The following is a 22,132-nucleotide window of genomic DNA, read 5'->3' on the forward strand; positions in this document are numbered from 1 at the left end:
TTAAAATATGAATTAAAGCGAAAAGCTGCATGTTGCCTAGCGCTACCGTAAAAACACACACACACACTCGGTGGCTTGAAACAGCCGACATTTATTGTCTGACAGTTCTGGAGGCTAGCGGCCCAGACTCAAGGTGTTGGCAGGGCTGTGCTCCCTCTGAAGCCTGGAGGGGAGGATCCTTCCTTGCCTCTTCCAGCTTCTGGTGTTTTGCGGGCCATCCTTGGCACTCCTAGGCTTGCAGCTGCACCACTTCCATATCTGCCTCTGTTGTCACATGGCCTTCTCCCCTGTGTCTGTATGGGTCCCGTCTTATAAAGATATCAGTCATGTTGGTCTTTGGTCCCACCCCACTACATCATGACTTCATCGTAACTAATTATATCTGCAATCACCCTATTTGCAAATAAGATCACATTCTGAGATACGGGGGGCGGGGGTGGGTGGTTAAGGACTTCAACATATCCTTTTTTGGACACACAAGTCAACTCATAACATACTCAGAGGATTGAAGATGTAGGTGAAACAGAGTCCTGGGCTTAGTTCTCCATTTAAAAAAGTAGAAAAGCTAAAATCAATAAGCAAAATTAAGTGGCATATTATGGCCAATTAGGTTTTAGTAATTTACTTTGTATTTCCAGCTTCTTTTCTGAAATTTAGGAAATATCTTTGTATGTTCTTTTTCTTGCTAGCTGCTGTGGTAATGATATTCTTGCTGCATATGCATATTTCAATTGCATTCCCGTGGATTTACAATAACAAATATTGCCAATAGTGGAAATAAGAGTCATAAGGAATTTCCTACACAATATTTTAATGATTATCTCATAAGACAACAAAAAATAAAAGATCAAATGAATATGTTTTGTTTTAGAACATTATGTTGAATACATGAATTTGAATCAATGTGCTACTGGTCAGTACGACCTGGCCACAAAAACTTACAAGTAAGATTAAGCATTCGAGCCAAGAATGACCCTGCCGTCTCTGAACAGGTCTAAAAGTAAGCCCGTGAGAAATAAGCTCCTACTTCTGCTGAAACCACCTTGGGGGAAGTAGATCTGTGGGTGTTGGCCTTGGTCTGATGGATAGGAGGTGCTCAGGCAGTTCCATAACAGGACATGTCCGGATCAGCGGGTGAGATTATGATGTTTCGCATATCTTTCCTGTTTCAAAGATGCCTTGAAATCTAGCTTGCACCCTGGCAAGGCTCCAGAGCAGCTACATCATCAATCGCTAGCCATATCCATCAAGGGGAAGAAAATGCTGGCCCCACAAAAATGTCCTGCCCTGGGACCAGGGGTAAGAGAATAGAGGGAATAAGCAATTTGGTCTCACTTTCTTCTTCCCACTTTTAGCAGATGCTGCTGGTGTCCCAACCATATCCTTTTTGCCTACCCTGGAGGTCACCTAGAGCTTCGGCAGACAATTCCCATATAACACCTGTGTCTCTCTGCCTGAGGGCTTTCTCTGGATGCAGGAGTTTGCTTGGCCCACACATGGAGCAGGCTGAAAGTGCAGGGGGATTTATAACCCCCAGGAGCAACCCTCAACCAGTGAGTTGCTGAACAAACAGCCCAGCTTCCTTGCCTGTTGGTGAGACAGCTTCGAAGTCTGTTCTGCTCAGTTTCTTGGAGGGTCTTTAGTAGGATTTAATTCCAGGTGCCCATAGCTGTAACCCGCTCATTATTGACTGCCCTCTCCCCTAGTTCCTCACCATGCTTCATGGAATCACTGCCCAAATAGGGAGGATTTGCACCCAAATCCTTGTCTCAAGGTTGGCTTTGGGGGAATACAAACTAATAGCATTGTATCCAATATCCTCTTTTATGAGGAGTATTCAATTTGTTTAAACAATATGGATGGACTAGGAAATGAGGGGTGTTATACTGACAACACTGCGTTGGAAGGCTAGGAATCCATTTCACTTTTATAACTACAGGGTACTATGAGCTAGATCCCATCCACTTGATCAAAATTACCCTCTGGAAAGAAAAACAGATAAGGAGCAGAATAATCCTATTTGTGAGCAATTATAAATATTCTCACCAATGGTTAGTGTTATGAAATATGTATGGCCATATTAAGATAATTAAAAGCTTCTGCGTCTATTTATAAATCATATACCTAAAAACAAGGTATAAGAAAATGTCTTAAACATCTGATATGTAATTTTGAAGATTACCTAAAATTGTATTGTCTTTATTCACATTAAGCTGTTCAGACCCCAACTGCAGTTAGCCGGGTATATGTTTGGCATAAATGGCATGTATCTACTCTAACAGTTCTCAAACCTAGTAGACCCAACTGCCTTTTATAACAAATATTCTGTAATTCTGCCTTGAATACCCTAAATGAAACTCAGGAAAATATGTTACACATAATTTTAATAGTCAATATAATGCCCTTACTTTGGTGTAAAGAAATAAAGAAGAGAAATGTATAAGAAAATGATACATATTTTGATCTGCAGGTGTTTGAATATGACTACATTAGGAGACACAATGTTTGCATCCACCTATAAATACACTAGTTTGTATATAAGAGAACGAAGAAATCAGAATGATGCCACACAGGATGTGCAGAAAAATGAAAGAGCAGAGGGACGATGCATAACAGACTAAAAACTAGTGCAGGATGAGCGAGTGTATGTGTGGTACCAACAGACCAGACATGTCTCTATGTGACATGAGAAAGAGAAGTAACCTTAATTGAGCCTCTGAGAAAGAGCAGATGGTCAGGGTGAAGAAGATGAGGAAGTGTGGTCGTCTCACAAACGTACAGGCTCTATATGAGTGGCTTAAAAATACTTCTCTATGTTTTGAAGGGGTAGTGATCAAGTTTTACAGAAAATTGATCTGTTTTGAAATCCCACCACATGTTAGGGCATATGTTCCATCTCTAGAACTCAGACTCTAGAGACCACATGCTTTGATATGTGATGGTAAACAGATGAACTGGAAAAAGTGAAATGATGTGGCGTGGACTTCTAAGGTGGGTACTGGAGGAAGACTGAAAAAAAAGGCAAACCCACCTCACTACTTCCCTAAAAAAACCCCACCATCATAATTTCCACATGTCACTTTCTTAGCATAGCTTTCTTACCACCGTGCTATGAAAATGAAAACCATAGCAGGATGGTGCAGGTGATAGTCAGCGCCCTCCCCTCTCCCCTGAGCCATAAGTGTGTCTGGGGGCGTACTTCCCACCTGCAGCTCTTAGCCTGCGGGCTTGCCCAGTCCCCGAAGCCTCTGTCCACTCATGTGAGGGCTGGAAGTGCTGGGGAACTGCATCCTTGGGGTAGGCCTCCGTGAATGATGGGATTCAGTGGCTAAATACCCCAGCTGCCTCACCCTGGGATGACTCTGGGGCGCTGGCTCCAGGTGTCCACAGTGCTGATTTGTTTGATATTTCATCTCTATCAGTTTCCATCCTTCCCCTCCCTGTCTCACTTCCCATTCTCCCAGTGCTTTCCTAGGACCACTTCCAGACAAACTCGAAACTTTGTGAACTTGAAACTTTGTCTCACAGTCTGCTTTTGGGGACCCAAACTAAAACAGTTGGTGATAATCTGAAATATTTTTATAAATTTTATTGATTAAATTTAATGAGGTTCTAATTCTGTTAAAGAAATCTCAAATGTTGTTACATTTTGTTGCTTTTGTAGGAATTGTTCCAGTGCAATGAAACTCTTTTCACCTAAATACACAGTTGGAAATACTATAATAAATATTGTAGCTCCCATTTTAAAGTGGACAAATCAAAGTCTTAGCTGAATCCAAAACTTTTTGTAATTAGATTAAATAATTCTTTTGTCCTCATCAGTCCTAGTCAATGTCTACTGATTCCTCCAAAAGGGTGCTGACTAGAATCCCTGGAAATTTGAGACGGGGGCCCTCCAAGCAGAATGTGGAATGTGACATGGCCAGCAGGGACATAGGTCACAGGAGTTGTCATCTGTTTGGAATTCGATGCTTTAGAAGTTTGTGATTCTTATCTTTGTTGCTGATGTTGGCCCCCTCTACTACTTAGTAATCTTCAGGAAAGCTACCAGTCTATCTCTGCTATATGAAAGCAACACTATGCTAAAGGCAGGGTGACATACACAGGAAAAGGCACTTGTCTGGGATGTTTGGTCAGCAACTTTCCTCCAGGACTCACCTGCAGATTTTCTTTCTGATGCCAAAACCTTAGAGATGCTGTGTTTTAATTTATTAAATGAAGACATGCCTTCACAACAAGAGACTCAAAATGGGTGGGATACAACATTTGTAAAACACACTCCTCCCTGCTAGGAGCTCTCCCTTTCAAACTTATCGCCATTACCCCAATGTGGAAAGCATATTCAACAAGACATAGCAAGGCAAACGGTGATTCCTAGTGATTGACAGAATGAGTTCTCCATGATACAATCTAGAGAAGACACAAGATGGAAGTCTAAGCAAAGACAAGAGAAACGATATACACTAAGGGTTCTGGGGATAAAGGTTGGATGAATTATGCTAGTGTAGGGTCTCTCAGCCTCTGTACTATTGATACTGTGGGCAAGAGAATGCTTTTTTTTTTTGCTTTTTGGTGAGGAAGATTGGCTCTGAGTGAACATTTGTTGCCAATCTTCCTCTTTTTTTTTTTCTCCCCAAAGCCCCAGTACATAGTTGTATATCCTAGTTATAGGTCATTTTAGTTCTATGTGGGATGCTGCCACAGCATGGCTTGATGAGTGGTGCATAGGTCTGCTCCCAGGATCTCATCCAGGGACCCCTGGGCTGCTGAAGTGGAGTGCACGAACTTAACCACTCAGCCGTGGGGGCTGGCCCCAAGAAAATTCTTAATTGTGGGAGGTTGCCCTGTGTATGGTAAGATGTTTAGGAGTATACCTGTCATCTGTCCATTAGATGCCAATAGTGACTCCTTCTCCCAATTATAACACCAAAAATGTCTCCAGATATTAGCAAGTGTTCTCTGGAGGCGCAAATCACCCCCTGGTGAGAACCACTGCACTAGAGCGCCTCAGACTTTAATGTGCATACAAGTCAGCTGGGGGGCTTGCTAAATGCTGCTTTAATAGGGCCTGGCTCTTTAGTCCAAATGAGATCCTAGGTGAGGCCGAAAGTGCCCCTCCAAGGGCAAGACTTGCTTTTTGGAGGACGAACCTACAGCCTTCCACAGTCAGCATGTACAGGTCCTTAGAGTGCATGGCAGGTATACACTCAAGTATGGATCACTGAAAATATTTTCAAGTAACTTTCATATTAAGTTATGCATTTCGTTGTGAAGAATGTTTGCAGAATTGAACTTAAATAAGTGAAGTGTTTTTTTTTTAAACTTTAGATGCTTTATCTCCTATTTCAGCAGTTCTCAGACTTTAACGTCTTGGGATCCCTTTAACACTCTTAAAAATAACAGAATTGCAAGACCTTTTGTTAATGTGGGTTTATACCTATCTGTATCTACCATATTAGAAATGAAAACTGAGAAATTTAAAAAATATTTATGAAATTCACTTAAAAATAACAATAATATACCCATTACATGTTAACATAACTAACATATTTTTATGAAAAACCACTGTGCTTTCTCAAGCAAAAAATTATGGGGAAGAATAGCATTACTTCACATTTTTGCAAATGTTCTTTAATGTCTGGCTGGATTCTCAGACCTGCTTCAGCTTTCAGTTTGTTGTGACACATTGTTCTGGCTGAAGTATATGAAGAAAATCCATCCTGACGCAGATACGTAGTTGGAAAAGGAAGCAGACTAATAGTCTTTTCAGATAATACAGCTGTTCATTTTTGATACTACGCCATAACTTAAGTGGTAGTTCCTTAAACAGTTGTAATGAGGAATCTGAAATCGTATCAATGAACTTTTTGTACTGTTACACTAAAACCTGTTGGTGTATCTTACAGTTTGAATTGACTTTTTTACCCATGCATGACTGTAACATCACTGTTCTGTCAACTGGAAAGTATTGGTTTGCTAAGTTATGTGGCCCTTCCAACCGTACAGTGGAAAACTCCACTGTATACCCCTGAGTGAACAAAGGTAAAAAAAGCCAAATGATGTCTTAGTATCATTATGAAAATAGTTTTAGCTTTTTGGATTCCCTAAATGGGCGGAAGGTCCCCATAACTACTTTGACAACCACTGTCAGAGGTTTTGTAGTCAATCAACAGCTTCTACAAACATAAAGCACCTTTAAAGTATCATTTTATTGCAAAATAACCCAATGAGATGCATCTAAAGTTATATGTAAAGTGTATTTCAAGATTGTGAACAAACTTTACAAACAGAACCTAAAAAAATAAAAGTCACATATACTTTTGCCTTATAGAAATTATCAATGTCAATATTCTTGCCCACTGGCACCCCTTCTTAAGGGCAGGGACTGTGTTTTATTGATCCACAAATTCCACATTTAGCACAATGCCTGGCCCTTATAAGCACTCAACAGGTTGTTTTTAAAAAAAGCACGCTGTACATAATTTTGCAGCCTGTCCTTTTCATTTAGCCTTGTAGTTGATCAATTTCCCCATACTATGTATTCTTTAACGACTGCGCAATTTAAAAGTTTTCAGGCTCAAACTCATTTAAAAAACCGTGACTTTGCTTTTAGCAAAGAGTAACGTCATTTTTCAATGGGGAAAACATTAAATGGCCTGGGCCCGGAAGGACGCGGGGGCAGAAGTGTGGGGAGCAGGGTCGCTCCCCACAGACTCGCCGCGCCGGGGACGGGTTGGGTCCCGGAATAACGACGCTCGGCGCTTTGTGTGAGGATTACGTGCAGGACCGACGTGGGAAAACGGGGGCAGCCGGACCACCCCACTCCCCACGACGACCCCTTTCACCCACCGCGCGGCTTCTCGCCCTTGGCCTGACACCGGAACTCGACACGGTTCTCACTGTCAACAAACAGTCGGCGGTCGGGGGGAAGGGGGGACGCGTGGGGTGACGGCCCAGAAAGACTGAGCATGCGTGGAACGCGCCGCGCGTCCCGTCCGGGGAGAGGTTAGAGGTCATGAGGAATGGCCCCGCGCCGGCGTTCCAGAGGAATCCGCTGACAGCGCGTCTGCACGGGGCGTGTGGGGGGCGCTGAGCACTAGTGTGCGGCTCCCACAAATTCCTCCCACGCCATCCCATTCCTTTTTCCCAAGGGCACCCGCGGCGTCGGCAAAACCGGGAGAGGCGGACCCTTCCCGTCGTGCACGCACTTCCCCTTCCCAGCAGGAAGGGAGCCCCGGACGGAGCCCGGCGCTTCACGGGCTGCGCGTGCGCTGTTCACATGCGGCTGCTGGAGCGGAATCGAGTCTCGGGATTCGCCGCCCCGCCTGGAGTGCGCCTGCGCAGTCGCCGGGTGCCTCCACCTCCGTTTCCCCTCCCCCTCCTCCCGCGGGGGCTAAGGCTCCGGCGGGACCATGTTCACCAGCACCGGCTCCAGTGGGCTTTGTGAGTACCGGCCGCCGCCGTCCTGGCTGTCCCCTACATGCCATCTTGCGCACCTCTTTGAGGAGGCTGGGGCAGCGGGAACCCTCGGAGTTGCGGGAGATTTGGGGGCAGTCCTCCATCCCCGTTCCCGAGCCTTGGTGGTTCCTGCCCGTGAGGGGCAGCGGGCACCGCCCCCACCTCAGCCTGGCGGGGCCAGGGGGACTGAGTCCCGCCGCCAGCCCCGGCCCCCACCTGTGAGCCCCAGGTGCGATGCTCAGGTGTCCCAGTGGGCCGGGCAGTTAGGGCCGGGCTGGGTGCCCTGGTGTTCTGCCCCGGCCCCTTGCCCTCGGCGGCGCGTCTGCCGGGCTGAAAGAAGTGGCTGTCCCGGTGGAGGCGGTGCTGGACGCCTGCCCCTTCCTTGCTCCGTTGCTCCATTCATTTAGGCTACAGAGGACCGAACTGGCTCTCCCCCGGGTGCAAGTCCCAATCTCTGCTTCAGGAGCTGACCCCTCAGTTTTCCTTAGATTTCTTTCTTTCTCAGTCTCCCTTAAGAGTTTTTAGACAAACAAAAAATGATTCAAGTACTTTAAAGTGGAAGGAAGTTGTTTGTTAAGAAAGTGCGGACATTACTGCAGACCGTTGCTGTGATATTCTACTTGAGTGTCAGTGGTGGTCAGCAGATAGAGGGCAGAGAAGTATATATAGCCTTTTAAACAGCTCTGTTTTTCTCTTTGAAGTTGTTTGACTTTTGGTTAGGCGGACTGTATGTTAACCAAACAGCACTGAGATTAGGCACTGATACAGCAACAGTGAACCATTAGAACAGCTGTAATTTTGCAATTGCTTGTCACTGTTAATACTTCTTTATACATGTGAAGTTAATCTTGCCCAAGTAAAGAAGCAGGTGACATTTCCAAATACTGAAGATCTGTTGTGAATGTTAGTAGAATACATGCCTTTGTCTGAGAGTTAGCATAGAGCCATAGGCATAATTTTAAACCTTCCTCGTTTCTCAACTTCTCAGGTTTTGAAGTGGGTTTAATATTCATGATTTCCCTTGTTTCATAATTAATTTGATTTATGGCATCTTTCAGGCATTGGCCTCAGAGTAGGTTACAATTACTACCTAATTAATCTTCCCCAAACTACCCTTTGGATAAAGAACATTATGAGTGTTGCAACTGAAAGTCAAGAAGGTGGTGTGGTTTTCCTGGGATCACACAGTGATTCATATACTGGTGGATATGAGATTAATGGTGGAATCTTTCCATTTAAGTTGGTCTTTCAGCATTTTGAGCTGCCCTTCCTTACTGACCAAAATACACATAAAAAATTACAAAGGCAAGAAAAATCTGTTATTGGTTACTATGCTATATTAGCCATTATATTGGCACAGTTTATTCAAATTTGACGTAGGATGACTCTGGGGATGGTAATACTTTATTATCTGTGGCACAGGGTGGATGAGTATTGACTTCTAAGAACCAAACTGCTGCCCAGGGAGAGGCCTAGGCCAGGGGCTCTCCTCAGCTGTCTTGCCCTGTTTCTAAAATAAGTGTATTTGCAGCTTAAGAGTTGATGGGATGACCGTTCCTCAGAAGGCTGTGTCTTATGTGTTCATTTAACAAACATTTTGAGCAGCTATTGTGGGCCGGAACCTGTGCTAGGCACTGGGAATGCAACGTTGAACAAGTGTTAATCCCAATGCTTACAGTGGATTTTAGGCACATGTTTCCCAGGACTGGTCTTTTGGCAAGTCTGGATAACTTTAAAACAGTTATCCTGTTTTAAAACTTTTGTTTGCAAGGCTACCCGCTGAGAGGGAAGTGATTTCCTTTAGATAGGAAGTGTGGCTCTTTGGTAAGTCAAAATTCTGATCCTGGGTAAGTCTCCTGAGGAAGAGTGAGCTGCCTACCCCTGCCCCCATGGCAAAAATCCCTGCTGTTTCCTACCACCTGCATATTTCCCCTGTTTTGTGACTGTAGTTAATGGTGTTTTAGTGTTACACTTGCTTTCCTCTCTCTCTCATTCGTTTGTTCATTCACCAGGTGTCTATTAAGTACCCATATAAGCCACACACTGTTCGTGTACAGAGGATAAAGTGGTAAATGGGGTAAAGGAGACCAGTATCAAATAAGTTAGCAAATAATGTGGTTTCATATAGCGATAAGTGTTATGAAGAAAATAAGAGGATAATGGCATAGACTGAGGTTATGGTGACCACTGCAAGCATGGTCAGGGAAGATATCTGAGAAGGTGACATTTGGGCTGAGACCCAAATGGTGTGAAGGAGCCAGCCAAGTAAGAGTTGTTGAAAAATGTGCTTTTTGCAAAGAGGGAACAGCAAGTGCAAAGACTCTGAAACAGGCACAGCAGGGCGTTTTGAAGTTGCTAAAGAAAGCCGATGTCGCCAGGGCGGTAAATCAAGGGAAAAGCATTTGTGACCATGTCTGAAATTATATTGCTGTCTGCTAAGTCTTGCAATTATGGCTGGATAAAAGTGCATGGGAATTGTGTTCATGACTTATTGTAGAGTCCTTGCTTATAGGCCAGTGCTACCAGTGCTAACTATGCATTGAGTAACAGCTGTATATTTATTACATTTATTAACAGGTGTTTCCATTATTTATTCACTTCACAGTATATTCACTGTGTAACAGTGGACTCAACCAACATTCGTTGCATGTCTAGTGTATTCCAGGTGTAGTTCTCACCCTTGAGGAGTTCAGTGTCTAGTGGGGAAATTTTTTTTAAAAGAAATTAAACAACAACTGAACTTGGTGCCGTGGGTTTATTGCAGGGGTGGGCTAGCAGGGGGAGAGTCACAGTTGTTAAATCAGACTTCTCAACATAGGCGATATTTGAGTGGACTTTTGAGGGACGAGTAAAAGTTTGTCAGACATACAATTAGGGAGAAGGCCTCTAGAGGGACAGAACCTGGGCAGGTCCTGGCAAAGAGGCGGGAGGTAATGACTTAGAGGGTTGTTGATTATGGCTGGAGTCAGCATTTCCTAAGAGGCGTGCAGTGAAATCAGTCCAAGGGCAGGTGAGAAGAGAACTGGGGACAGAACCTGATGAGGGAGAAGAGGAGGAGCCTGGGAAGAAGACTGAGGAGTGGCCAAGGCTCCTCCGCCTCGGGGTACAGACAGGAGTGAATGATAGAGCAAATTCCTGAGATGCAGCGGGCCCGTCTAGAGCACGGGTCAGGAATGCTTCACCTGGCCATGGGAGGGAGGATGGGAGATTGTTCTTGGTGATGAGAGCAGTGTTTTCCAAATGCTGCTTGTGTCCTGGCTAAAAATCAGCCATGGAGCTTTCTGAGTGTCCAGATTCCTGGGTCCTATCCCAGAGAGTCGGATTCAGAAGGGCTAATGTAGGGTTCAGAAGTCTGAATTTTAAAAGCATCGCCAGGAGATTCTAATAGACAGACAGATTTAGATCAAGGCAAGATGGTGGCCTGCAGGGGGGTAGGGAGAACAGTTAGAGTCTAGTGGGGAGATGCCGAAGACCCAGATTAAGGTATTAACAGTGAGAATGGGCAGGATAGAGAAGAAAGATTCTAAAGATGTGTAAGCAGGTAGGTTGTGTCAATAAAGCTTGTTGGATTGTGGGGGAGAAAGGAGTTGAAGGTGACTCTGGGTAGACAGATAGTGTTACCGTTCACTAAGATAGGGAATGCAGAGAAGAAGGAACTCATTTTGGGGGAGGACGAGTTCAATTCTGGACATGTTTAAAGTTGAGGGGTTTATAAAGTGCAGTTGGAGATACCAGGGGACATTTAGAGAGAGGGAGCTGGACTGGACGTGGTTAGGTGGGTGTTAGGCCATGGATGTGAATGAGGGCGTCAGGAGCAGTGAGTAGATTAGAAGGCTGCGGACAGAACTTTAGGCCGTTCCAATATTAATAAGGGATGGGTAGAGGAAGAGGAGACTGCAAAGTAGGCAGAGATGGGTGTTTCTTTGGGAGAAACCTGTCTTCCTCAGTCTGGTTTGATTTACCCTGATTTACCCTCTTTCATTGTAAACAAACTCCTGCAGCTTCTTCACTCTCGTCACAATGACTCTGATTGCCAGACTCTTGATCCCCTCGTTGTCTCGAGTTTACAGCTCATTTTGGGCACCTTCCATATCCAGTCTGGAACCCAAGTTGTGCTCACTTCAAAACTCTCGGAGGCCTGGTACTGCCATCCTGCTTTCCTCATCTAGCCAGACCCCCAACCTTGTATTAATTTATGGTGTCTAATCTGAGCTGAGTTGCTGGAACCACTGCTCAGTTATGTTTCTTGGATTCGGTCATGTCCGTATGCTGTTCCCTTCATCCCTGTCCTCAGGACTGTTCCAGTCTCCACCCATTCCACTCTTGCCTATCCAAAAACTAAGGCTATCACCTGGCAGGCCGTGCCCTGACTTGTGTCCACACTTGAACAGTTGGTAAAGACTTCCCAGTGTAGGCGATAGCTGAGCTAATTTTTGAGGGATGGCTAGAAGTTTGTCAGGCATGCAAACTTTGTTCCTTTCCCCCAATCTAGAAGGATGAAGCATCCTTCTCCTAAGAGGCCCACCCTCCATCTATTCTTAACTTGTTCTTTGCTGCCTTTTCTAACGACACTCCTTCATTCTTTCTGGGAGAATGAGCCTGGCACGTACTTAAAGCTGATGCTTTCTCCTGTGGGTGCCCAGTGGGCTCCTCAGAGACTCCCAGAGTACTTCAGATCCCTTATCTGTGGAAAGGAGGTAATATTATCTATTTTATTGGGTTGTTATGAAGATTAAAAGAGTTAATATGTGTAAAGCTTCTAGAATTTTGCCATAGTAAATACTCAGTCAGAGTTAAGTACTTTTAACTGGATCCTTCTTCTGAGTCTATCCTTAAATGTACAAAAGCATAACCACCGCATCCATTAACCTTATCCTGTACTTTCCCAACTGCTGACCACTTTCTTTCTTCTTCCCAGCCGACCTTCTGGAGAGATGCCTTCACTTTTTTCCTTCCTCATTTCCCCTCATTCCTCAGCCCTCTGCAGTTTATCAGCTCTTCTTTGCTGCTCACCCCTGTGGCATGTTCTCTGTTCTGTGCAGCCGCTGCTGCCCCACCGCTCCACTAAAACTGCTCTGGATCAGCCAACCATGGGCTTCCACGCCAACGGATCTAATGGGTGCTTCTCAGTCCTTATCTTAGTGGAATGTTCTCTTGCGTTGGCCTTGATGAACACTTCTCTCTAAAATTCTTTACTCCTTGACTTTTGTTTTTAAATTCCATACTTCCCTGGCTCTCTTCATACCTCCTGACCTCATCTACTTAGATTTTTTTCATATCCTCTACTGCATTTGGCATAAATGGGGTATGGATCACTTTAAGGAGGGAAGTTTCAGGGGGTCATTAAGGCCCAGACCTGCTTTTGTTGAGGTAAGGAGTGAAGCAGAGGTGGAGAGTACACTGTAGGGATAGGCAGTGGGGTGAATCTAAGGGAGAAAGCTGAATTCAGCCCTTTGGAGACTCAGATGCTGGTCAGTGCCCAGGGTGTCATGCTAACTAAAATTCACACAGCACTGAGGTGGGAACCAGTGAGAAATACAGTTTTCAATTGAGCTGAAACTTTTCCTTGAGTGAAACTGTTTTTTGTTTTTTTTTAAAGATTTTATTTTTTGCCTTTTTCTCCCCAAAGCCCCCCCCGGTACATAGTTGCATATTCTTCGTTGTCGGTCCTTCTAGTTGTGGTATGTGGGACGCTGCCTCAGCGTGGTCTGGTGAGCAGTGCCATGTCCGCGCCCAGGATTCGAACCAACGAAACACTGGGCCGCCTGCTGCGGAGCGCGCAAACTTAACCACTCGGCCACGGGGCCAGCCCCGAGTGAAACCGTTTTTGATTCAAAAGGTTAGTTAGGGAGTCTGGAGTCAGATGCAGTTAGGGAAGTTTGATGAACCCAAGGTCCAGTGGTGTCTCCTGTGGGAAGGATGTTCATCTCGCTCTAGAGATGGGCGAGCCATAAAGACTGGTGGGGTCCTTCAAGGTCCCCAGCTTCATTTCAGTATTTAGGGTCTTCAGTATTCATGTTCCTGAATCCTCTGTCCCCAGCATAAATGCTGAAATGGACACCTCCAGAAATTACCACTGCACGGTAATTGTGTTCTCGGGAAGGGACAAACCATGTTCTTGCTGACATATTCTTTCTTGAGGTATATATTCAGTATGTTGAATACAAAACTTATGGGAAATGTTCAAAATAAATCTTCATTTTTGTCTCTCACCATCTCTTTAAAATGTACTTGGATTGGAAAGCTTTTTGCCTTTATGAAAATGTATCAGGCCTTAAAAATGACTTTTTATTCACTCTTCAAGTTATTGATTCAACAACCATTTAATGAGCACTCCGGCGAGCCAGCCACTCTTCTAGGTGCTCAGAATTCAGTAGTAAATAAAAACCAAAAGGCACATTCAAATAGCAGTAATCTTAGGTAACAGAAGTCACAAAACATAGGCTCAATTTAAAAATTAAAAGTTTCCAGTTCAAGATATTAATCAAGACTCCAGTCTTCACTCAAAGATAAGACTTTTTCTCCCTCCTTCTCCCAGTTAAGACTTGTAGTTGGCAACCACTTTCTGTGAGAGAAAGGGGTGTGGTTGGTTTCTGCTCCTTTTCTGTTCCCCCTGACCCTCAGATTTCCTGTTTTGACCTTACCGGGTTCTAGATGGGGTGCAGTGGAGGAGGGAGGAATGGTGAGGAACTAGGCTAGTTCTCATGTGGCTCTCTGAGCCAGGCACGTGGTTAAAGCTGACTCTGCCCTGTGGGCTCTCGAAGATTCCTGTGCTGGCTACCTGCTGACCTGGGAGGATGCATCTTTATGTTGGTGGGCTTTGTTTGGTGACTCTTCCTTAGCTCCTAGGAACTTAGGTCCACTTACGGTTTCCTCCTTCTGGGGTCCTTTTGGCCTTATTGAGGGTGATGTTAGACTGAACCAAAGATGACCCCACTGCTGACTCTTGCATGTGGTCCACCTCTGCTCTGCTGGAATTGCTTATTCTTTGCCTGGGTTGTGCGTTTTGATCTCAGTGATCAACATGGCTTCTCCTCCTTCTGCTCTCTAGAAATCTGCTGTGCCCTGCCCTCTGGGGTCCCATATTTAGCTCACTGAATAGGCTCATTGAGCCCCCGACTCGGCTTGAATGTGAGGGTGTGGTTGTACTCACAGCACTGCCACGGTTCACTCCACAAAATTCCTCTCTTCGCAGCAGAGAATCTCCCCCTTCCATTCACTCTTTTTATATCATCATTGGACTGAGAGGAGTCTGAGAGTCATGGGGCTGCTTTTGATTCGTTTTCTTTGTAAATTCTGCATTTTGGTGTGGAGCCTCCTGTTGTATCAGCAACCCTTAGTGGAAACTCCAATTTTATCATCTTTTTTCACTTGGGTTTCTATTTTGTGGGCCAAGAATCAGTTGGCTGGCCTCTCTAAAGTTGACTTGAGGATTTATATATTTCTGCTCTAATTTCATTCTTTGTCACAGTAAAGGATTAACTCAGCAGGCCTGAGTTGCCCAAGCTGTGCATAGTTGCCTTTAATACTTGACTCTGTGGATAAGCTATTTCCCACATTTCTTCACTTTTAGGGAATGTATCTTTGAAACTCTCAAGGAATATAGTAATTATTCAAGAATTTTAACTGAGAAGGAAAGACAGAAAAGTAGAAAAGGACAAGCTTGAGGGAGGATGCTTTTTTAAAAAAATTTTTATTGAGTTGATAGGTTACAATCTTGTGAAATTTGAGTTGTACATTATTGTCTGTCAGTCGTGTTGTAGGTGCACCCCTTCACCCTTTGTGCCCACCCCCCAACCCCCTTTCCCCTGGTAGCCACTAATCTGTTCTCTTTGTGTACATTTTTAAATTCCTCATATGAGTGGAGTCATACAGAGATTGTCCTTCTCTATCTGGCTTATTTCACTTAACATAATTCCCTCAAGGTCCATCCATGTTGTTGCAAATAGGACGATTTTGTTCTTTTTTACAGCTGAGTAGTATTCCATTGTATATACATACATACATACGTATATATATATATATATATATATATGCCACATCTTCTTTATCCAATCATCTGTTGATGGGCACTTAGGTTGCTTCCACGTCTTGGCTATTGTAAGTAATGCTGCAATGAACATTGAGGTGCATAGGACTTTTGAAATTGCTGACTTCAAGTTCTTTGGATAGATACCCAGTAGTGGGAGAGCTGGGTCATATGGTAGTTCTATTTTTAATTTTTTGAGGAATCTCCATACTGTTTTCCATAGTGGCTGCACCAGTTTGCATTCCCACCAGCAGAGTATGAGGGTTCCTTTTTCTCCACAACCTCTTCAACTAATCTACTATTAGTTTTAGATATTTTTGTCATTCTAATGGGTGTAAGGTGATATCTTAGTGTAGTTTTGATTTGCATTTCCCTGATGATCAGCGATGATGAACATCTTTTCGTGTGCCTATTGGCCATCCATGTATCTTCTTTGGAGAAATGTCTGTTCATGTCTCCAGCCCATTTCTTGGTCAGGTGGTTTGATTTTTTGTTGTTGAGTTGTATGAGTTCTTTATATATTATGGATATTAAGCCTTTGTCAGATGTATGACTTGCAAATATTTTTTCCCAGTTAGTGGGTTGCTTTTTGGTTTCAATCCTGTTTTCATTTGCCTTGAAGTAGCTCTTTAGTCTGATGAAGTCCCATTTGTTTATTCTTTCTATTGTTTCCCTTCTCTGAGAAGACATGGTGTCTGAAAAGATCCTTTTAATACTGATGTCAAAGAGTATACTGCCTACATTTTCTTCTAGAAGCCTTATGGTTTCAGGTCTCACCTTTAGGTCTTTGATCCATTTTGAGTTTATTTTGGTGAATGGTGAGAAAGAATGGTCAATTTTCATTCTTTTACATGTGGCTTTCCAGCTTTCCCAGCACCATTTGTTGAAAAGACTTTCTTTTCTCCATTGTATCCCCTTAGCTCCTTTGTCGAAGATAAGCTGTCCATAGATGTGTGGTTTTATTTCTGGGCTTTCAATTCTGTTCCATTGATCTGTGCACCTGTTTTTGTACCAGTACCATGCTGTTTTGATTACTGTAGCTTTGTAGTGTGTTTTGAAGTCAGGGATTGTGATGCCTCCAGTTTTGTTCTTTTTTCTCAGGATTGCTTTAACAATTCGGGGTCTTTTGTTGCCCCATATGAATTTTAGGATTCTTTGTTCTAATTCTGTAAAGAATGTCATTGGGATTCTGATTGGGACAGTGCTGAATCTGTAGATTGCTTTAGGTAGAATGGACATTTTAATTATGTTTATTCTTCCAATCCATGTACATGGAATGTCTTTCCATCTCTTTATGTCGTCATCCATTTCTTTCAGAAAGGTTGAGGGAGGATGCTTTTAAAAAGTTTCTTTTCAGTCTAAAAGTAAGATTAACCACATTATAGAAAGTTTGGAAGATAGAGAAAAACCACTGTTAGCATTTCAGTTAATTTTCTTCATCTTTTTTTCCCGTACACATTTAAGCTCTTGTTTTAAATGAGCTGATTTTGTTATTATAAAATGAATACATTTACATCAAAGAAAATTCTGAAATATGGAAAAGCAGTAGGGAGAAATAAAAATAGCATTTATTGATATCTTGAGGTTATACTTTTTCCAGTGCAAAAATGAATATCCAAATAATTAAAAATAAATTTATCACACTTGAATACTATTTTGTAACTTGCTTTTATTGCACACAACAGACTCTTAAAATGTAATCATAATGGCTATGTGTGTATTCTGCCTTTTTGCACTCTGCTTTTTTCTCCTTTGTTGTAGGCATTTCCTCAGTATGCTATTCTTGCAGAATTAGGTTGGTGTTTCCATCCTTTTATTTTATTGTAGGAATGCTGAGAGCTTCTTAATTTTGATGCTCTTGGAAGTGAAAGAAGATTAAATAAAGAGTATTATCTTATAACTTTTGATACATACTGCCAAATTCCAGCCTCAGAGGATGATACTTATATCTTTACCAGTAATTTAAGGGAGAAAAGCTTGCTTTACTTAAATTATTACATTTAATTTCCATGTTAACTCTAAGTAGTGTTAGTCTTCTTTTTCCACAAATGAGTATGTTGAGGCTCAGAACATAATATGTTTCGGATTACACAGCTAGTATGTGGAAGAGTGAGCATTTGAACCCAGGTTTGCCCGCCTCCAAAGTCTGTGCTCTTTCCACTGTGACATGCCACGTTAAAGGGACTAAACTGCTGGAAATTTAGTCCCTTTAAGGAAAATGGCTGGGAGCAGTGGCAATATAACTTCTAAGCCTTAGGAACAACATCCGGGAAAAAGAATCAGAATCTAAATGAGAGTTCTACATATCTCTATATAATTTCTTACAACTTTTCAATCTACAGCTAAGTGTGAGTTATTGTTAGTTTTACTTATGTAATAGTTACTATAACTGTAAATTTTACTTACGTAACACTTACTACCAGGCACTGTTCGAAGCAGTTTCCATGTAGTAACTCATGTAATTCTCAGAACAACCCTGTGAGCTAGGTAGGGTTATTCTTCCCTATTTGCAGGTGAGGAAGCTGAGGCCCACACTTTTCAGTAACTGTCCCAAGATCACACAGCTCGTGAGGAGCAGGACTAGAGTTTGAACCCAAACAGTCAGGCTCTGTATTCTGTGTTCTGAACAAATGCACACCTCTGCTTTTCAGACTTAGAGAAGTTTATTTACGTTTGTCTCTCTTGACCACTGGGATATTCGTAGGCCAATGATGAAGGTCGTAGCTCAGGTTAGCAGTGGAGCTTCTTTCCCCATGACTGGAAACTGCATTTCTGTGTCCTGGCAAGTCGCTCCTCGTTCCTCCCTGTGTGACCGCTGCAGCTGCTGACTCATGTGCTCCACCGAGTTCCTTCTGATGGCTTTCCATCCACCGGTCTCCCTCTTTCTTCCTAAATCAGAACAAGATCCAGTTTTACTTTCAGTAGAGATGTTTTGTGTCCTAATTAGGATCTTTTCGTAGTAGCTAATGCACTATTTAATTCTATCGTGTATTTTTCTCTTTCCCTTCTCTTCCCTTATTAGTCAAGTTATTGTCTTCCTTCTCCAACTTTCTCCATTCTAAACTTGTCTTAATATCAGTTTCACTAATGAAGGTGGAACCTACCTTAAATCAAGGTACTTTAAAAATGCATTTCTATAGAATATTAATAAGTACAGCCTGATAAAGAATATCTTGTAAATAATTTACTCCAGCAGTTTTGAAGTGTGCTTTGTGGAACAGTGGTACTGTGAGGGGCTCCTTAAGTTTTTTTTTAAATTAAAAAATTGTTTTTATATTTAAACCAAAAATTGTATTGTTCAGTTTATTTTACTTTTTACAGCTTTATTGAGATATAATTGACAAAAATTTTATATATTTACATTGTATGTGATTTTTTTTGTTGAGGAAGCTTGACCCTGAGCTAACATCTGTTGCCGATCTTCCTCTTTTTCTTACTTGAGGAAGATTGTTCCTGAGCTAACATCTGTGCCAATCCTCCTCTATTTTGTATGTGGGACTCTGTCAAGCTATGGCTTGATGAGCAGTGTATATGTCCGTGCTAGGGATCCAAACCTGCAAGCCCTGGGCTGCCAAGTGGAGCATGTGATCTTAACCACTACACCACTGGGCTATCTATCCCCTGGCTGTTAACATTTTCAAAGCAAAGTTGGGCCTGTATACAGTTTCATATTCCTTTTTCTTTTAACCTTCTTAAATGAATTTGCACTATGTCGTTAAGAGTGTTCAAAGCTGACTTTTAACATAGTTTTTGTTTTGCCTTACTACAACATTGAAACATGCTTGCTGCTAAAAAATTAGAAAAGCACACAAATACATAATATAGAGATGACTAGTCCCATGTAATTACTCTCCCACCTAAATAACCATCACTGATAGTTGAGTGCCCAGTCTTGTAGACTTTTCCATGCAAGCGCTTACCTATGCGTCCTTCCTCTTGGAGACACACTTACATATACATGCATACACGTATGTGTACATGGTGCACACAGAAGTGGCATTTGAGCATGTATTTTGTTGTGTTTTCCCAATGTTATCTTAGATAGAGAATCGTGACTTTGAAGGATTATAACATGTTTTCATATTGAAGTATTTTTCTTCAGTCTTTTCCCATTTAAACAATGTTGTGGTGAACATCTTTATAACTAGGTTATTGATCGCGTCTTTGACTTCATCCTAAAGAAATGATCACAAATGTGGAATTACAGGAAAGAATAGGAACATTTTAAAGCTCATGATCTGTGTTGCCACATCCTTCTAGAAAGGTTGTAGCGCTTGACACTTCTCGGCAGTTTAGGATCCTGTCTTTCTCACCAAAGTCTTGTTAGCAGTTGAGCACTTTAACTTAAAATTATTTTTGCCAGTTGAGAGGTTAAAAAATGGCATTTCATTGTTGAGTTAATCTGCATTTCTTTGAATGCCTGGGAAGGTGAACTTTTTTCCCCTTTCATAATTATTAGCTATTTTAGTACATTTTTTATACTGATTTGACTGTTTGTGTCCCTTACCCATTTTTCTTCTCTTGAAGTATTAGTTTTGTTTTGTTTTCTTAATTTGTAAAAGCCCCTTAAGGGTGTTAACTTTTGTCTTGGTGTGTGTTGCAGATATTTTAACCACTTTTCAGTTGCTTTTTAATTTTAATCATGAAGTTTTTTCATATAAAAATTTTTCTTTCATGAATAAGTCATTAAAATAAAGGGATTTATTAGCTCATAAATTTTATTTGGCCAAATTCATTCTTTTCTTTATCAAGTCCTAGGCCTCCTGAGATCTGTTAAATATTCATCTAACATTTTTTGTGTCTTATTTTGTCTAATTATGCAGATAATATATACTCCTCGTACAAAGTCAAACAACGCAGAAGAAGAGAAAGTGAAATTTTCCCTTCTCCTCAATCCCAACAACACTTTGGAGGATATTCTTGTAGATTGTTTTTCCCCATGAATCCAGTGTGTGTGTGTCTACTTAATATAAGAGTAATCTATGCAAATGGTAAAAATGTTTAAATAAGGATATAATATGAATTCTCACTGGGAGTGACCATTTTTAAATTCTTTTTTTTTTTTTTTGCTGCTTCTAGTATAGCTACTATTACAGCTTTAAATGATGTATTTTATGCGTCTGTTGATTTATCAATTACTGGTTCTGTTTATGGATTCCCCATAATGAAAGAGGAGGAATTTGCATACCTCCAACCTCTCCTTCATCTTTTAGTTTTGATTTGGTTACCCCTTGTAATGGTTACCTTTATAATTTTAAATGATGGGAAAAAATCTTAGTTTCTTGATTTATCGGTTTTTGGCACAATCGGTAGACTCCTGTGAAAATGAGAAATTAGCCTAAGAACATGTGTATCTCTTCGTACTCTTATTCCTAATTTATATATGTATGCTGTGTGTGTTTACAGTCTGCTCTGTAATGGTAATTAAGCTTTCTGTGCTTTGTCTCTTGGGGTTTTTTTTATATAGAAAATCAAAACAATAGCTATATTTACATTATTACACTTGTATATTTATTGTAGAACCCAGGTGTGTGATTGGCGTCATAGAAGGAAATGAAGCCCTAAGTCAGAAAACCTGTGCTGCTTTAAGGAGTTTCTTAATTTCTTTTGATATTTCTTCACTACTTTAAGTTCACACTCAGCTACTATTTCTTGAATCTTGCATCCTTTTCTTCTTGGATTCTTCCTTGTTTTTTCCTTGGAGTAAACTTTTTGAGTCGAGGACACAGGTGGTGAACTTTCTGGATACTCGCTTGGCCATTCTTGTACACGGTGAAAGACTGGATTTGTCAGTAGCTGGTGTGGGTTTCCTCTTTATTTGTGGCTAGATCTTTGTCCCCAAGAGGCCTGTACCTTAAATGGCAGGGATGACTGTAGGCTTTATTCATGTGAGGCATATGAATAGGCCGGTTTGCATATAGCATGTAGGGGTGGAGCAGGTGACCAGGCAAAGGACAGTGAGAGTCCCCTGTAGTGAGCAAAGTTAGATGGGCTTGACTCTTTTTATGAATTTTACTCTTGAGTAAAGATGCCCTTCTTCTTGCCGTCCCCCTCCCACCATTCCCTATTGCCCAGACTGTCATCTCTTTTGGAAGTTTGAAGTTTCCCCAGGCTCTTTTCTACTTTTTCTCAGACCTCCGACCCTCTACGTGTCCTCTCTACGCAAATTGTCCCCTTTCTTTGGAGAGTGTTTCTTAGATTTTATTTTGGGGGCGAAGCCTTTTCTCCAGCTGGGGTGGTCAAATGAATGACTGTGTGTGAGAAGGAATGAGAGAGAGTGTGTCAGGGGATGGGGTTTTGTGGAAAGACCGAATGGCCCAGCTGTCACATGTGCACGTGTGGCACTTATACTACTGGGGATGGTTTAAACAGGATGTAGGCCCAACATTAAGTGCCATTGAAACAAAAGTGAAGATAATGACTCCCATTTCAGTTAATATTTGTCCTAATTGTATCAAAGAGAAAGCCTCAGTTTGATGCTAGTCTGAAATACCTCTCTTAATTGCAGCTGTCCGATAGACAGTCACCTCAGGGATGGTTCTGCAGGCCAGACTTTGAAAACTGGCAGGCCACACAGATGTGTTTTGTTTGATCTTTGTGTTGGTGGTGAGGGTGGGGTGGGGGACAAGGAGGAGAGTTACTTTC

At 42.2% G+C, this 22,132-nt stretch overlaps 2 protein-coding genes across 5 annotated transcripts in view; one reads left to right on the plus strand and one right to left on the minus strand.

The window, feature by feature from the left end:
• Nucleotides 1-6,977, minus strand: part of LOC106823588 (uncharacterized) — a 77,305-nt gene extending 70,328 nt beyond the window's left edge. Inside the window, exon 1 of the mRNA XM_070520240.1 lies at nt 6,850-6,977. The gene's annotated coding sequence lies outside the window, so the exon portion shown is untranslated. The remainder of the gene's footprint in view (nt 1-6,849) is intronic.
• The window catches only part of UBAC2 (UBA domain containing 2), a 234,365-nt gene continuing 218,900 nt past the window's right edge, over nt 6,668-22,132 (plus strand). For 3 of the 4 annotated variants that reach the window (XM_070520094.1, XM_070520093.1, XM_070520095.1), the window contains exon 1: nt 7,009-7,443. In XM_070520094.1, coding sequence (XP_070376195.1) covers nt 7,413-7,443 — 31 coding nt within the window. In that variant the 5' untranslated portion in view covers nt 7,009-7,412. Of the gene's footprint in view, nt 7,444-22,132 lie in introns of all 4 variants that reach the window. The other variant, XM_044779759.2, reaches the window with a different exon arrangement.

The sequence above is a fragment of the Equus asinus genome, chromosome 11 (assembly GCF_041296235.1).
Source record: "Equus asinus isolate D_3611 breed Donkey chromosome 11, EquAss-T2T_v2, whole genome shotgun sequence".
Taxonomy (NCBI): domain Eukaryota; kingdom Metazoa; phylum Chordata; class Mammalia; order Perissodactyla; family Equidae; genus Equus; species Equus asinus.